The sequence below is a fragment of the Macadamia integrifolia genome, chromosome 6 (assembly GCF_013358625.1).
Source record: "Macadamia integrifolia cultivar HAES 741 chromosome 6, SCU_Mint_v3, whole genome shotgun sequence".
NCBI lineage: Eukaryota > Viridiplantae > Streptophyta > Magnoliopsida > Proteales > Proteaceae > Macadamia > Macadamia integrifolia.
In genome coordinates, this window is record NC_056562.1 from 36,173,684 (window position 1) to 36,190,411 (window position 16,728).

General features: G+C 37.7%; 2 protein-coding genes across 4 annotated transcripts; both read left to right on the plus strand.

The window, feature by feature from the left end:
- Positions 1-2,266: 2,266 nt before the first annotated feature.
- On the plus strand, positions 2,267-15,997 carry LOC122081403 (protein CURVATURE THYLAKOID 1A, chloroplastic-like). The gene is made up of 6 exons (XM_042648524.1): positions 2,267-2,307; positions 13,201-13,402; positions 14,603-14,703; positions 14,939-15,046; positions 15,240-15,311; positions 15,720-15,997. Exons 2-6 carry the CDS (start codon positions 13,246-13,248, stop codon positions 15,783-15,785), a joined length of 504 nt encoding a protein of 167 aa, XP_042504458.1. The 5' UTR covers positions 2,267-2,307; positions 13,201-13,245; the 3' UTR covers positions 15,786-15,997.
- On the plus strand, positions 5,070-11,509 carry LOC122081402 (putative pentatricopeptide repeat-containing protein At3g49142). Of its 3 annotated transcripts, none has more exons than XM_042648521.1 (4): positions 5,070-5,682; positions 6,143-6,271; positions 6,787-9,643; positions 10,919-11,509. In XM_042648521.1, exon 3 carries the CDS (start codon positions 7,017-7,019, stop codon positions 9,072-9,074), a length of 2,058 nt encoding a protein of 685 aa, XP_042504455.1. In that variant the 5' UTR covers positions 5,070-5,682; positions 6,143-6,271; positions 6,787-7,016; the 3' UTR covers positions 9,075-9,643; positions 10,919-11,509. The 3 variants fall into 3 exon arrangements, with proteins under 3 accessions (XP_042504455.1, XP_042504454.1, XP_042504456.1); XM_042648520.1 differs by having other exon boundaries at positions 6,146-6,271; XM_042648522.1 differs by having other exon boundaries at positions 6,146-6,271; positions 11,021-11,509.
- Positions 15,998-16,728: the final 731 nt, after the last annotated feature.

Sequence of the window (16,728 nt, forward strand, 5' to 3'; positions counted from 1 at the left end):
TCGTTTATCGAAACCGAACAGAGTCATTTACATCAAAATCGCAAAATCATTTAGTAAATGGTTCAGTTCTGGTTTCAAGTTTAAGATCGGTTAGCTAAACGGGTCGATTCGGTTTTAACCATTTAACCTGTCTATTTCAAACCTAATTGACACCGTGAAAACTGAATTGTTTACACAGTCAAAATCGATCCGTTAAACCCGTATAGCAATTTAATAGAATAAGGGGTTAACTAATGTGTTTTAGTGCCTCATGCTCTTTAACTTTAGAACACTAATGATAAGTTTTGTTCATTAGCAATTTTGTTTGTATTTTATTTTTTCCATGTAATATTTTCTTTTGCTTAGTTGTTTATTGTTTTAACAAAACAGGATGGGTTAATTTAGGAAAGAATTAAGAACCATAAAGGTTGTCCAACAATCTATTCAATATTTTCCTCCTGTTATCTAGTTATGTATTTAAATCTTTGCCTGTTCAATGCCTCATTTAATTTGATACAAAATTGAAGCGTTTATCAACAAAAGCAAATTTCAATAAGTATGCGAATAAACTAGCGAATCGATTGCTAACTGTTTAGAAACCATATGGGTTAAACCGCGATCAAAACTATTTAAAAACGTAAAACTGAAACCAAATTGAACCATATACATCAAAACCGAACCGATTAACACCATTGGGGTTAGGGACTTTCAGGAAAGGCACACCAGAGAGTTGTTACTTTCAAGTGGGAGGGAGCCCGTACAGAAGAATTTAGTGACAAATTTAGTAATGTCATCAGGGTTAAGGACCAAAAAGATTGGTAGAATGTTGGAGGTAGACCATTGGGTCCAGGGGCTTTCAAAGGTCCCATAGCAAACATAGCCTTCTTAATTTCATCAAGAGATGGATTAGAACAGAGGACTAAGTTGGTTTCATCATTCATAAAACGTTCAATACAGGAAATAACCTCCTGAAAAGCCTCATTATTAATCAGCTCTTCTGTGAAGGTAGATTGATAATGCGAGGTAATTTCGATAAATAATTCAGAGTTTGAAGAAGTCTAGTTACCTGAAGGAAGATGGAGCTTTAGTGGCATCTTTGTAGAGTGTATGCATTAAAGAACGCAATATTCGAATATGGATCAGCTGCTCATACGATCACCTGGTCGTACAAGTCAACGTCCAACACCTATCCTTTTTGTTTTCAAATATATTCCTTTTTATCCTTATAATGGTAGAAGGTGGGACAGGTGTTAGATGCAGAATCGTACAACTAGGTGATCGTACGAGCAACGGATCCTATCTCCAATGTTCTTGTTGCCCTGGTTTAACCATTTGACCTTGGACTTTTGGAGTCATAAGGTTTCTTTCATAAGGAGCTGCTTATTCAAGAGGTCCCAAATTTTCTGCTCCCAGGATTGGTTAGAATTGGGACTAGCCTGATCTTGAATGGATTACTCCATGTATAACGAAGCCCATGTGCTTCCATATCAAGGAGATGACAGTTGCTAAGCATGTCTCTAAAGTTTTTTGAATCCCTGGATTTCCCACAAGGACCCCCAGACTTCTCATGCCATGCTATGTAAGACTTGAAATCATCGAAGCATGTCCACTTATCAGCTCTATTGATTCCAAAGGACGATATTCTATCCCAACTAGCCTGACAATTTTCCTTGACAAGAGCCCCATGCATAAACACCAGTAAGGTAAAAGGAGGTTAAGGATGGGTCTGTAATGTTAGTATCAATGATATGAGGGTCTGAATGTAGGATCCATCAACATTTGTATACATCCATGGTTTCAGTATAGAGTCAGATTTAATTGATCTTATAATGGCACTATACCATGTATAAGTCTCCCATCAACTAGAGTAGTTGCCATGCAAATTGTGAGTGTGGTAACTAATATCTCTAGAATATATATTCTCAGACCAACTACTTCCATGTTCCATTGGTTCGTTATATCCTCTAATTATACCAAGTCAAACTTTAACAATTATAGGATCATCAATATCGGCCTATTATCAAACTAAATGTCATTAGAAAAATATAATTAAAACTTAGGCAGCAAAAATAATATGGTAAAAGCGAAAAGCGGAAGCAACAAAACTAAATTCACCTTAGAAATCTTTTTTTTCCAAGGTTTGTACCAAAAAATATACTTTGAGTTGATGAATTTACCATGATTAACTAGAAATAACGTTGCGAGACGCTAACACTTTATTCACTATTTGATCAATTGCAAAATTCGATCCCTCTATTAAAAAATATATATATATATATATATATATAGAGAGAGAGAGAGAGAGAGAGAGAGAGAGAGAGAGAGAGAACCTCTATCAAGGAAAATAGAAATGGACAGAGAAAAAAAACACAACTTCAGAGAAGAAGAAGAAGAAAGGGTTGTTGAAATGAAATTGGAGATTTGAGTTTAGGGTTTTGAGAGTCTTTGGCCCTCTATCCTTCCCTTGGAATATCTGGTTTGGCAGAGAAAGTATTTTCAGAATGCCCAAGTGATGAGTTAGATCGAGGTCACATGGGTTTGTTGTAAATGAGGGGACAGAAAGAGAGATTCTCTTGGGCTGTGTTTGGTAGGCAAGAGAAGAAAAGAAAAGAAAAAAAGAATTTAGAAAATAAAGGAAAAGAAAAGAGAAGAAAATAAATGAAATGGTAATAAAATAAAAAATAATATTCATGTTTGAATACTATTAGAAGAGAAAAGAATAAAATAAAATTTTTTGTATTTTCTCATGTTTTCTCGTGTTTTTTATAAGAATTTTTTGTTTTTAGAAAAAAGAAAACTTTACAATTCTCAATGTGAATTTTGAAATTAAAAATTGAATCTTCTATTGATTAAGGGCATGCCAAGCACAAAGAGAACTTCTTAAACCAAGAAAATACATATATATATATATATATACTTTATACTTTTTTCTTTTCTTTTCTTTTCTTTTCATTCTCTTAGCTACCAACCACAGCCTTGGGTTTTATCAAAATGGGCTTTGGAATGCCAAAAATGGGCTATGATTAAAAGTGTTGATCGGGTTGGTCCTGTTTTGGCGGTTTTTCTTTTAATCATAAATCAGTTTGATCAGGTTTTAGAATGATAATTGGTTGGTCTATAAAATTAAAGTTTCAGCCAATTGCTATCGGTTCGATGGATTTTGGTTCTAAAGGTTTCTCATGAATAATAAATAAAAAGAAAAATAGTAGACAAAAAAAAATTATAATTTTTATTGAGGCTTTCCGTTTTATACTTGGCTTTCTTAATTTTGATCCTTCGATCGGTTTTGATCAATCTTAATGATCAGTCTGGTTGGTTTCAGTCCCTTAATGACTTCTAAAAATCAAAATCAATACTGATCCGATAAGGAATTTGTCCTCCAATTTAACACCCCTTAAATGGGACATATATGTAAGATACATTTCCCTTTTATTGTCATAATTATGGGGCAACTATTTTTTGTCCACGAGAAGCCCCTACCCTCAGACATAGGAGTGAGCGCATGCCCCCAGGAGGAATATAGTGGTCATTGCGCTCCCCTTTGTTTATGTGCAAGGACCTCTTACGGGCAAAACTTTGCCCTCATAGTTATATTAAGCATAAACCAATCCTATACTTATGGCATGCATGTTAGAGTTTCGTTTATGATGGAAATGCTGTCTACATTATATTTTTATGTTGTCCAAGGGGATGAAAAAAAAAAAAAAAAATTGTTGCTCTGGTTATGTGGATGTTTTGAGATTGCTAGGAACCCTAGCCTTGTCTCCTTCTTGTGGGTTTGGAGTTGAAGCTGACTGCTTCTTGAAGACAGAGGTATTGAGAAGTTCGATGAAGGAAGGGGATATGTGGTATATCTCCTATAGGAAGATGACTAGAGAGGGTTCCAGAGATAAAAGATTTCGAAGAAGTAATGTCGGTCAAATTTGATACAAGGATGTGTGGCTCAGGATAATGTAGACACCAAATTTTGTCACCCCATGACGATGATGACAATAAGAAGAATTACACATTGGATGTTATATACTTGGAGAAATTTTGAACTTAAGATAAAATGACCGTTTTTCCCCCTATGAACTTTTAATGAAAAATATTTTCAAAAATAGACTTTGACGTTGTGGATTAGTGTTGTTTGTTCCCTTGAGCTGGACATTATACTTTGGTGCGAGAATGATGCAAAATCGGCTCTCAATCTCCCATTTTATTACATGATTATAGTCCTTACTTTATGAGTATGTTTACTAGGGTTCCAAGTCTAAACCGCATTCATGTTTTACATCACTAGATGGTGCTCAGAATGAGATTTCTAACGACATATTACTCGTCGAATTTCGACCAACGGTTGAAAGATATGACTTGCGGATGTTGACCTAAAAATCAAGGTTTAGATTCCATTTCAAAAGATGTGGGTGCACCATGTGGTGCCCAACATCCTTGGCCCAAAAGTAATTCCTTTTTAGTAAATCCCTCTCTTTTTGAGTCCCATTGAAAACCAAAGAGAGTTCTCCCCATTCCCTTGGTGATTGGTTATAAATAGAAACCTCCTCTCCCACTTTGAAAATGAGGATAAAATTTTGAAGAATGAATGTTTTCATTAAAGTTTTGGTTAATTCTCTCTCTCGAAACAAAAAATCTCTAGTACAAATATTTTAATGTGTCATTTTTCCTTGAGCCAAGCTTGCCCGGTTCGATTCAATTCGATTTAAGGTTTGAAGCACAGGGGTTATTTCCCCTCGTTTCTTGATTAAAGCCAGGTTTTGGGGAATTTCTTCTCCCTATGGTAATTTATGATGTAGGTTTAATTTGGTTTATTGTGGTTCATTTAGGTTTAATTAGGTTGGTTTGGTTTGTTTAGGTTTAATTAAGTTTATTGAGGTTCATTTTGATTTAATTAGGATTAATTAGCTTCAATGTGGTTTATTTCAGGTAAAGTAGTTTAATTAATTTCAAATTGATTTAATTTGGTTACTAGGTTTAATTATTATTATTATTTTAAGTTTGGGTCAATTTTGATTTGTTTTGGTTCATTGATTTTTTTTAATTGTTAGATTTCCTCAAATCCAGACCCTTAGATCAGGGATTCAGGATCGAGAACCATAACCGAATCCCCATCTCTCTCTCTTTCCTTTCTCCTCCAAACTACCAGCCGCCAGCATCCTTCTTCCCCATGGCGGAAACTTTCTTCTCCACCATCTTCAACCTCCCTTTGTTGAAACCTTTTCCTCCTCATCTCTTCTCCTTCTTGTTCCCTTGACCGAACATTCTTCTTCTCTCCATCTTCCCATCTTCTTCTCCTGTAACCGAACCCACCCCTTCCAGCAGCCACCGAATCTCCCTTTCTCCTATCAATCATCCCCTCTCCACACCTCTTCTCCTTCTCTTCTTTTCCCTGTAGCTGAAACCACGAATCTGAAACCAAAACCCAAAACCCAAAACCCAAAACCTGCAACACAACGACCATCTTTTCTTCTTGTCTTCACCAAACCTGGACTTATCTATCGGTCCTATTCTCTCTCTGTCATGTGCCATTGAAGATACCTGCAACTGAATTCAAGCTAGCTCTCTCTCTCTCTCTTTGATTGGATCTGGATTCTTGAAACTCTTGTTCATCTCATTGGAAGACCTTAAATGCCGACTTCAACATAGCTTTTTCTCTTGAAGAGTTGCAGGAGGCTTTCACGTTTTCTGTAGTGGCTACAGTCACAGGTTATTTTTTTGCTGCGTTTCGTCCCTCCCATGCTCAGCCTGAAAACTTAAAATCGATAGACAATGGATTAATTACGGGTTTATTTTTGTATTTTTTTTTTATTTAAACCTATTGCTGGATTTGTAGGAGATAGACCAATTAGTTTTGATTTCCAATTTCAGTTTTAGAGTTTGAATAAGACTCTTTCTTTGACATAATTCAGAATTGGGTCAAATTTTATGTGAGTTGTTCTTCTGCTTTGAGAGCACAAAACTGGTTCCATTGGTGTTTCTTCTTTCCTTTCTAGTCCCCACTTTTTTTAGTTGAGCTGTTATCATTTCTTATCATTACTTTGGGTCCCTAACTTGCTAATAATAGTTTATAGATTCTAGTCTATAGCGTACATGCTCTTTCAGTTTGCCTTCTAACTTGCTAAAAGGATCATATTTTTCTTATTTGACCTTTTTTTTTTTTTCAAAGTAGAAATGTGCCAAAACATGGCAAATGCAATACAAGCTTAAGATGAGATGGAAGATAACTCTTTCCAATGGGTTAAGATGGATGAAAGAAAATTTGGAAAGCTATACAACGGGATCACCGATTTACCAGGTATGTTACATGAGATTTGAGATTTCAATCTTTGTCATGTTTCCTTAAGATAATTAAAATAAGGGAGAAATAACACTGCCATTCCATGTTGCGAAATTTTAATTCCAGATTTCACCATATACTGAAGTGAATGTAAGACTTCTTAGAAATATACAGATTTTTATAAATAATTTAGCTTCCTAGTGTAATGCAAGACCAGCTGGAAATAGGAAAGTGAATCTATGCTGAAAGTTTCAGCTAAATCAGATGGTAAAGCAACAGATATGGATAGTTCGTAGTGACAATAGGAATAGGGGGTGATTTGGTAATTTTGGGTATTGAAGTTAGGGTTTAAGAAGTGAAATTAGGTCACTGATTTTTTTTAGACTAAGTTTATTCTGATATCAGCGAGAAATATTACTCTGATATTTTCTATGTTAGGGGTTATAAGTGGTGGGTATATGGATCTCTATTTTTTTTTTTTTTTTCTTTTGCAAATTTCTTCTGATCAATTTCTCACCCTTGCTGTTCTCCAGAGTCCAGATCAACTAGTTTCGGGTCGAGACTCTGGTTTGGTCGATGAACCTCTTCACAGGAGGGAAGTTGAGATCGAGGAGCGGCAGATGAGATGGGATGGATAAATGGATTCTCTCTTCGTAGAAGAACTGATTCCCCTTCAGAAAAAGGGAATTTGGGCAATCCGGAACAACTCAGAAGACAATCTCATAAGAATTCCAGGATAGTTTGTTCATAGTAGTGATTCTTCATGAGGGTCGTACTCGTACTGAACCAGACCTCTCTTTCTCGCCACTTTGTGACTGCGAAACACTTCGAGAACTTGATTTCCTCAATTAGAAAGCCTAGTTTGCTTCAATTGAATGCAGCACAAGCCATTGAAGAAAACGTGTTTGGGCGAATCCTGGACAGATACCCAGATATCCCTGAATTGAAGAAGCTCCATTCCAAGATCTTTGTCAATGGACATCTCTGCTCCAACCCATCCCTTGGTATCAAACTAATGAGAGCTTATGCTGCCCGTGGGAAACCCATTATTACACGCCAGATATTCGATGAAATTCGTGACAAAAATGTTGTCTTTTTCAATGTTATGATCAGAAGCTACGTCAACAACAATCTCCATCAAGATTCCCTGCTCGTTTACATGAGCATGTTGGTCCATGGAGTTCTGCCTGATAACTACACCATTCCCTGTGTCCTTAAAGCTTGTTCGGGTTCTGAAAATTTGCGGGTTGGGTGGCAAATCCATGCCTCCGTTGTAAAACTTGGGCTTGACTCGAATCTTTTTGTGGGGAATGGTCTAGTCTTCTTGTATGGCAAATGTAATTACTTAGTTGATGCCAGGCGTATTCTTGACAGAATGCATAATAGAGATGTGGTTTCTTGGAATTCTATGGTTGCTGGATATGCACAAAATGGGAGGTTTGACGAGGCATTGGAGGTGTGCAAGGAAATGGAGTTGCAGGGGCTAAAACCTGATGCAGGTACCATGGCGAGCCTCTCACCGGCTGTGACTCATACATCCACTGCCAATGTCTCATTTGTTGAGGAGATGTTCAATCAGATGCCTAAAAAGGGCTTGGTTTCTTGGAATGTGATGATAGCTATATATGTGAATAACTCCATGCCAGCCAAGGCTGTGGAACTTTTTCGTCAAATGGAAGCCAATGATGTAGAACCTGATGCAGTAACCATTGCTAGTGTTCTTCCTGCTTGTGGGGATCTGTCAGCTCTGATGCAAGGAAGGAAGATTCATGAGTATGTTGTTACGAAGAGACTTTGCCCAAATATGTTTTTGGAGAATGCATTAGTAGACATGTATGCTAATTGTGGCTGTCTTCAGGATGCAAGGCAAGTGTTTGATGGGATGCAGCGCAGGGATGTTGTATCGTGGACCTCAATGATCTCAGCCTATGGTATGAATGGGCAGGGTCAGCATGCTGTAGCTCTATTCTCAAAAATGCAGGACTCGGGTCTGTCCCCTGATCAAATTGCCTTTGTTTCAGTTCTCTCGGCCTGTAGCCACTCGGGTTTGTTGGATGAGGGGCGTTTCTACTTTAAATTAATGACTGAAAAATATATGATGGTTCCAAGGATTGAGCACTATGCTTGCATGGTTGATCTGTTAGGACGTGCGGGCCAAGTTGACGAGGCTTATGGGTTCATCAAGCAGATGCCTACAGAGCCGAATGAGAGAGTATGGGGGGCATTATTGAGTGCTTGTCGAGTTTACTCCAATACGAATCTTGGGCTGGTTGCTGCTGATCATCTTTTCCAATTGGTACCTGAGCAGGCTGGGTACTATGTCTTATTATCCAACATTTATGCTAAGGCTGGTAGATGGAATGATGTTGCAACTGTCCGCTCCCTGATGAAGAACAAAGGAATCAAGAAATTGCCTGGTTGTAGCAATGTTGAGCTTGATGATCGAGTGCATACCTTTCTTGTTGGCGACCACTCTCATCCTCAGTCTAAGGAGATCTATGCAGAGCTAGATGTCTTACTTGGAAAGATGAAGGAGCTAGGTTATGTCCCTGAGACTGTTTCTGCCCTTCATGATGTCGAGGAGGAGGATAAGGAAGGCCATCTAGTTGTCCACAGTGAGAAGCTAGCCATTGTATTTGCCATTATTAACACCAAGCCTGGGACACCAATCAGGATTACCAAAAACCTCCGTGTCTGTGCTGATTGCCATATTGCTGCCAAACTCATCTCTAAGATTTCTGAATGTGACATTATTGTCAGGGATACAAATCGTTTTCACCACTTTGAAAGTGGGATTTGTTCATGTGGAGATTATTGGTGAGCCCTTGGGGACTTCACTCTTCAGTCAGGGTTGTCAATCTAACTTGGTAGGGCACCACTTCACTCTGTTCTGACGATCCAGCCCTGCAATGAGGTGTTATGAAGATAGAGTCCTTTGACAGTAATATGGACCACACAAACCTGATGTGGGATATGAAGGAAGCAATCAAGGATGAGAAAGCCCAGGGGACCAACATCATTGCCATCAGATGGGCAAGATTTCAGATTTGAATGTTGGTTCATAAACTATATTTTTTGCTTAGATGTGTGGACCCGCCAATATGAATAGAAGGGAAATGCTGGCAACGTGGTAGAGCATTATTAAAGCCTTTTGACCTGCACAAGTACCTTTCCAAAGGATTAGTTTCCTAATGCCCAAAAGCACCTCACTGAAAGACATATTGGATCCATCCTGCGACGCCTTTTGTCAACTGGTTTAATTGGTCGAGAGGAGAAAGAATGAGAGCACCATTTTCCATTTCAAAATCTCCCCTTTCTGACGAAATGCCCCCCCCCCTTTGGACCAGGGATTCTCTTCCCTGCCCAGTGACGACATCTTCCCAGCCTCAGGTGAGTGGTGTAGATAGTTTTCTTAGGAATATGCTAGATGTATGTCTCCTGTAAATCTCACTTTATAAGGTAGAGGCTTTCAAATAAACATGCGATTCGTTGAAGGGTTTTGATTATTTGTCGAGATTTTATTTTGTACCCTTCGATCTCGTGGATTTCATTCGTCTGTGTGTGTGTGTGTCTTTTTTTTTTTTTGGGGGGGGGGGGTGCTGGAAATAAATATGTTTTGAATAACCATGCATGGAATCCAAAAACGATTCTTAACTGTGGAAATATGGGTTGCTGAATTTGTTCTTATGAACCACCCCAGTTCATTGCTTTATACCCATGCTCTTTCTATGACTTGTGATCGCAATCCTTTCACTCATATTCCTCACCATGCTCTTGTTATGTCTGTACTCTGTAATCTACAGATCTGTGGCATTGGGTCATGGTCTCATGAAGGTTGAGCTCTGTAATACTGTAACTTTATTATTGTGTGATACGATATATCATTATAATATGTTAGAATGTAAGGTCAAGCTCTGTTAACATGTTAAATTTTATCATGCTAGTATGTAAGCTCCATGATCAATGCTATTGTGCTAATTAATGAGCAGGGCCTGCAGGCTATGCAGATTTATCTTTGTGCCTGTCTTGTTAATGAATCCTTCATGTTTACTGCTTTGTTTGATTTGCAACAGATTTCATATTTATTTGTATGACTGTTGCTGTGAATTAAGGCTGTGAATTTTGGGACCCACCATGCCCATGACTTCCTCTTTTCATGTGGAATTGAAATGCTCTTCTCCTCAGTTTCAGGATCTTTAGATAAACCAGCTTCTAGGTAGTGACATTGGGAGTTGGGTGTGCAGTTACACTAGAGGTTCAGTAACCACATTGTGATCCATCTCTTAAAAGTTCCAGTTCTCAGCCATCTGTTTGCTCTTAGTGGTTAGACATTTATGTATGGCCTAGTACTCAACTCCACAGCTATGCCATTTCACTATTCCCACTCCACCCCAACCCCCCCTCTTTTTCATTTTAGGAATTCTTTTACACTGACGGTTAGAGAATAATCAGTGCCAAGTACCTTTCGCAGGGGATTTTATATATGTTTTCAAAGCGCATTCAAACTCTTTAGAGCTCATACTCACTTGTGTTGGCATAATCCCCCTTATGATACGGGCAGCTGATTGTAGTTTTTGAATTGGGAATTAACTCCAGAGGACAAAAATGTACAAAATCCTTGTCTTTTTTACAAAACGAATCTGATGATGTTCTCAAATTTGACAGAGCTGCTTCTGGCCATTTATGACCAACAAGTCAGTTTCGGATTGCTTCTAAAATCAGCTGATCAGTCTGAACTCAATGGAGGCTGCGTTTGAACCATTGCAGGCAACGTCCTCTCTATCTCAAGCTCCGGCCAAGAAGTTATCAGCGGCAGAGTTGCCAAGACCGTCACCAGAGTACCCATAGACCAATCTAGTGTTCAGCATATCAGGAGAAGCAGCAGCAACACCACCAGTAGCAAAGTGGGACAAATTTTTCATTTGATATTGCTTCTTCCTCGAAAGAGACGATAGGGACATCACAGGCCTAGCATTTGTTAAGATATTAAATAAAGTTTTGAGATGTGGTCATTGAATTCTGGTAAAAACTTGTCTGCTATGTCGAATCCAAAAATGCCTAAATACTTGTATTTTGAATGTAAAATATTTAAAAATATTCTGGCATTTGGTTTCTTTTTTCTGATAACACAAATGTCAAGCAAAAGTTTGAAATATAAGCTTTAGCGCCTTTAGTCTTAAAGCCCAAACTCAGTTTGATGTCTTGATTGGAAGCATTTTGAGCTTGACAATTTAGCCAAACGCATGATTGAATTAAGTCTTGGAGATGAGAAATTTTTTGGTGGGGAAACAATCGGATATGCAGACTTGGCCTTTGGAGGGATGCTCACTGGTTGAGACTGATGGAAGATTTAGTAGGGTAAAGAGTGATGTAAGCTTTGTTTGCTTAGATTCAAATTCTCAAAATTTTTAATTCAGAACATGATTCTATTTCTGAATTTGAAACCAAATATAACCTTAGATGAACCCAAAATTTTTTTACAAGGGTATATCATGTCTTTTGTTGGAAATTTCGTTGCGTTGGATGGATCACACAAGCTTTATGTGATCCATGATTTTTATAACCATATAGTATGGTGTCTAATTCAAATTTCTTACAATGACATTTTACATAATTATTTTAACTTACAATTAAATGATAAACAAACATTGAAAAATTTTATGATAATATTTTACCTCTTCAAACCAAGCATTGAAAAATATTTTAACATGATTTTTTCTTTCTTTTTTTTGAGAAAGGTGCTACCCATTTGGGCTCTCTATTAAGGATGTGAATTTGAAATCGAAACTGTTTATCAAAATCGAGTTGAGCTATTTACACCGAAACCTTATAACCATTTGGTAAATGATTCGGTTTTGGTTTCAAGTTTAAGACCAATTAGTTAAATGGGTTGAGTCGGTTTTAACCGTTTAACCCGTTGGTTTCAAACCAAATTAACACCCTGAAAATCGAACCATTTAAACCGTCAAAACTGATCCGATTAACTCGAATAATGATAAAATATTTGGTTGTTCTAACAAAACATAATGGTTTAATTTAGGGAAGATTAAGGACTATAGAGGCTGTCCAATAGCCTAGTCAATAATTTACTCATATTATGTAGTTATGTAGTTAAATCCTTGCTTGTTCAATGCCTCAATTAATTTGATACAAGATTGAAGCGTTTATCAACAAAAGTATATTTTAGTAAGCATGTGAATAATCTAGCAAACAGATTGCTAACCGTTTAAAAATCGTATGGAATAAATTGCGATCAAAACCGTTTAAAATCGTGAAACCAACACCATTTAAAAATTGTGGATCCAAAACCGTTTAAAAAGTGCAACTGTTTAGTTAATTTTATCCAAATAAATATGAATCGAACCAAATCACACCGTAGATACTGAAACCGAATTAATTAACACTCTTACTCTCTATGCCAGACACAAGATGTTGTGAAAACTATAGGAGTAGGTCTTGAAAATTACAGAGGCAGAGGCAGAGGCAGGGGTGTCTTTTCACAACATCCTATGTCTGGGCATACATAGTGTAGATAGGTAGTGTTCTTGTCCTAGCAATACACCCCCCACCCTTGTGTCTATTGCTTTCTTCATCCCGTTGGAAAGGTCTCTTCTACCCCTCTCATTGATTGAGCCACTAGTTTCAGGTTGAACGGGAACTTTGGGGGGTGATTCAATCAACCGAAGGCATGGGATGGAATCCTGATGCCAGCATGGATTTTTCAGATAGAGGAGTAGCCAATGAGAGAGTTACTTAGTGCCACGTGTCATCAAGAGGGAGTAGAAGAACAGTGAGAAAGAGAAAAGACGACTAGTTGGATTGGAGGCGTCCAGGAAGAAAGGAAGAAGTTTAGTAACTTCGTGTAGCACCAAAATTCGTCTTCCAATCATCAAGTGAGGGAAAAATAGATATAACAGATAAGAGAAGGAGAGGTCAACCAGGGACTAGAGAGAGAGAGAGAGAGAGAGGAGTTGTGTAGTTGTTGAGAGGCCATGGCAACGACGGCATACACAGGCGCAACTTCGATGGCGGCAGCGGTGTTTGGGCCTCGACTCCCCACGATAAACAAGTGTTCACGCTGCTCCGCGCTACCTCCCCTTTCACCTTTCTCCATCGCTTCCTCCTCCACCTCTTTCAAATACTTCCCAGGTGAACTGGTTAACCCCTCACCCTCTCCTCACTCTTCTTTAACACATTTAATCAAGCAGGAAGTAGGATAATGGACAAGTATTTTTATTGATGAAGGAAATCTTTTGATACATTTTGGGTAACTTCGTTTCTCTTCATTGTTATTGGAAATTTTCTGGTCCAGTTTGCACAACAAGAAATGTAGGTTGATACCCTTATTTGAGTTACAGGAACCACAGCCAAGTTTAAATGGATTTTGGGTTATTTCCTCTCCTGCGTAAAACCCTCTTAACTGCACCCCTTATTCTTTGGAGATGAAGATTTTCGCTTAATAAATTAAGGGAAAGGGTTTGACTGGGAAAAGCTTCAGAGCCATACCTATAACTGAATTAAACCTCTGTGAGGCCAGGTGCATATTCCCAATCCCCATTTTCTGTTGTGTCTGAAGTTAGTGTTCCAATGTGGTTGGGGTTCGCAATTTTAAGTAACTAGCTCACTGTTTGTCCAGTAACATTTAGAAGCTTCAATTTCTATGTTTGGGGACCTTTTCTATGGCTCAATTCACTGATCTTGGTTTACCAAGGCCTGCTGATCCTTTTTTTTTCCCCCCAGAAATAATGGGCTTCATTGTTTTGCCATCACTGGCCAAATGTTGCTGAAATATTTAAACTACTTAAGGTTAAAGATTAAGCTTAATTCCTATTTTGAACTTGGAGGTAAAAGGGAGATCAAAGTACATGCAGTCTAGAATCTACAACTCCATATATAATCCCAACCAAATCATGCAGGGGGTTCATATAACCTTACTCAACGTTTTGTTTCATGGTCAAAGATATAATCAACTCCTTGTGTTGAAAATTTGGATGCACTTTAACATATATAGCAGTTTGAGGTCCAACATCTCATTGATTTAATTAATGTTTTGTTTAAAGTGATGCTTCTTTTTATTATCTCTCTGCCAGTTCTCAATATCATGGCCTTCTTCACCGTTATTTGTATTGAGGTTTCCAGTGATTGTAGGAGATTAATCCATGTAGGTTAATTGTTGCTGATGAAAATTCTTTTTTTCACTCAAAAAAGAAAATTATTTTTACATGACTGAAGATGCAGTAATATAATTATCAATTGTTTCCCACTATTTATATCCTTGAGATTCAAGATGTTCGCATAACATAACAATCACTCATCATAAGTTCATTTTTAGTGCTACTTTTGAAACAGAGGCTCGCAGGCTTTCTTTGCATCAGGTCAGAGCCTCTTCCTCAGAAGAGTCACCCAGCACTGTTGAGGTTGGAGAAGTGTTCTCAGACTTAAAAGTAAAGGTGAAGACTCCCCATCCCTCTCGAATCTGTTGCATTTAGTTTTAGATAGGACCAATAAGACCAGATGATCAGCTTGATTGGTCGCCATGCAAAAAGTGGCCAAGAGTTTGACTATGTGTTATCTGAATGTTGCGAGTTGGTGTGCTTGCGTATACATACTGACCTATTCTTTTCCATATTGATTATATTCCCCTAGTCATCTCTAAATTTATGTCTCTGTCTGTTTCTGTAATAGTGGGATGCACTTGAAAACAAGTCCACCGTAATTCTCTATGGCAGTGGTGCAATCGTTGCAGTTTGGTTATCTTCAACTGTGGTTGGCGCAATCAACTCAATACCTTTGGTATGCATAAAAACTTTCTTGGTTATATATATATATATATATGTGTGTGTGTGTGTGTGTGATCTGGAACAAATTGATGTGATAGATGGTTTTGTAGGCTTTCATTGCTTGTCCAAGACTTTTTGTAGTAACTGCTTCTCTTTCTGTTTCTGCCCCTTATAAATTCTGGAATGGGTTATCTTTCTCTTGCCAGCTTCCAAAGATCTTGGAGTTAGTAGGGCTCGGATACACTGGGTGGTTTGTCTACCGGTACCTTCTTTTCGAGGTAAAATGTTGGGAAACACTGTGAGGTTGAATATCTTTTATCAACCAGGGTTAAACCATTGTTCAATGTGACACATGCTGGTAAATTGTCTTCCATCAACTTGATGTGTTGAGAGGATTGATTTTGTTATGTATAGCTTGTGAATGACCATATTGTTACGGATTTCAAAAACTGTGGATAAATGGGCAGTCTTTAAAAAATCACCAGCATGTATCTATCTATCTCCTAGAAAAAAGTACCAGCATTTGCTATACTTCCATTGCATTTGTCAACTTTCAAACAACATAGATTAGAGAATTCATGTGTCAGAATCAGCGAGCAAACTTGACGAGATGGTTTCCCCATTGTATTATTAGTACGTTATATATTCTTTTATTATGCTAACAAGTCTGTTTTTATAATACACAGTCTAGCAGAAAAGAACTAGCTTCAGATATTGAAACATTGAAGAAGAAGATTGATGGAAGCGAATAGAGGTGCACATTGGGTGACAAGTTTATTCTACATTTAGTTTGACCATTTATATTTCAGTGGTTCTCATGGAGTGACATACATAACAGGCACTTGGATCCTGTACCTCTAAAAGGGATTTTCTCTCTCTTTTCCCTCTCCTGTTGTATAAATTTGTTCCATGTAATGCAGACAACAATTTCCTTTAGAATTAATCTCAAAGGTTGCTTGGTGAAGTGAATATTGTTGATGTCATGGCTTGGGTTCAGAAATCAGAATCCTTACTAATCGCTAAGCGGCAAACCTGAAAATGTTTTTCCTTGCTAGTGTTCACTTCTCTTCAAATACCTGGGGACTTGCATCTGTTATACTTGACTTGGGATATAACAGATGTGAGGAAACATTGTAATAATACATGATTTGATGGAGATTATACCTGCAGAAGGGTTCCTTTTTTCTTTTTCAATTATCTGTATTCAATAGTGACAACAATTCAATTATTTATGATGTAATGGTCTGCTCTACCAAATTTTATGAACCTAGATCATAAATGTGATTCTTGTATACCGTGCCAAACTTGCCATGGCAGATGAATCATCATAATTGAACTCAAAATGCCTTTGGAAGAATTGATTTCTACTCAGAATTCCTCAGCTTGCGTCATGAGCCATGACCATGATTCCACTGAGTAGGTAAGCATATTTTAGTGGATGAAGATGAACTTTTGAAATGAGAATGTGGGGAGAGTACTAATGGAAATGGAGTTAAGCTGACCCCTGAGCGCATAGTAGAGGATTCTGTTCTACCATGGTTTTAAAATACTGTATTAGATTGGTTGTCGGTACTGGTCATGCCCAATATTGATACCTACCCAACACTATATTGATGGAAAGGTTCTTATTAGAGGACAGATTTTCCAGAAAAAAAAAAAAAAAAAGATTTTTATGGAAATTGTGGGCAAAATCGT

Excerpts from the sequence above, each read along its gene's own strand:
- LOC122081402 (XM_042648521.1), top strand. The coding sequence starts at position 7,017 with ATGAGGGTCGTACTCGTACTGAACCAGACCTCTCTTTCTCGCCACTTT.
- LOC122081403 (XM_042648524.1), top strand. The coding sequence starts at position 13,246 with ATGGCAACGACGGCATACACAGGCGCAACTTCGATGGCGGCAGCGGTG. Across the intron at positions 13,403-14,602 it reads CTCTTTCAAATACTTCCCAG|AGGCTCGCAGGCTTTCTTTG; the intron begins GTGAACTGGTTA and ends CTTTTGAAACAG. Across the intron at positions 14,704-14,938 it reads TCTCAGACTTAAAAGTAAAG|TGGGATGCACTTGAAAACAA; the intron begins GTGAAGACTCCC and ends TTTCTGTAATAG.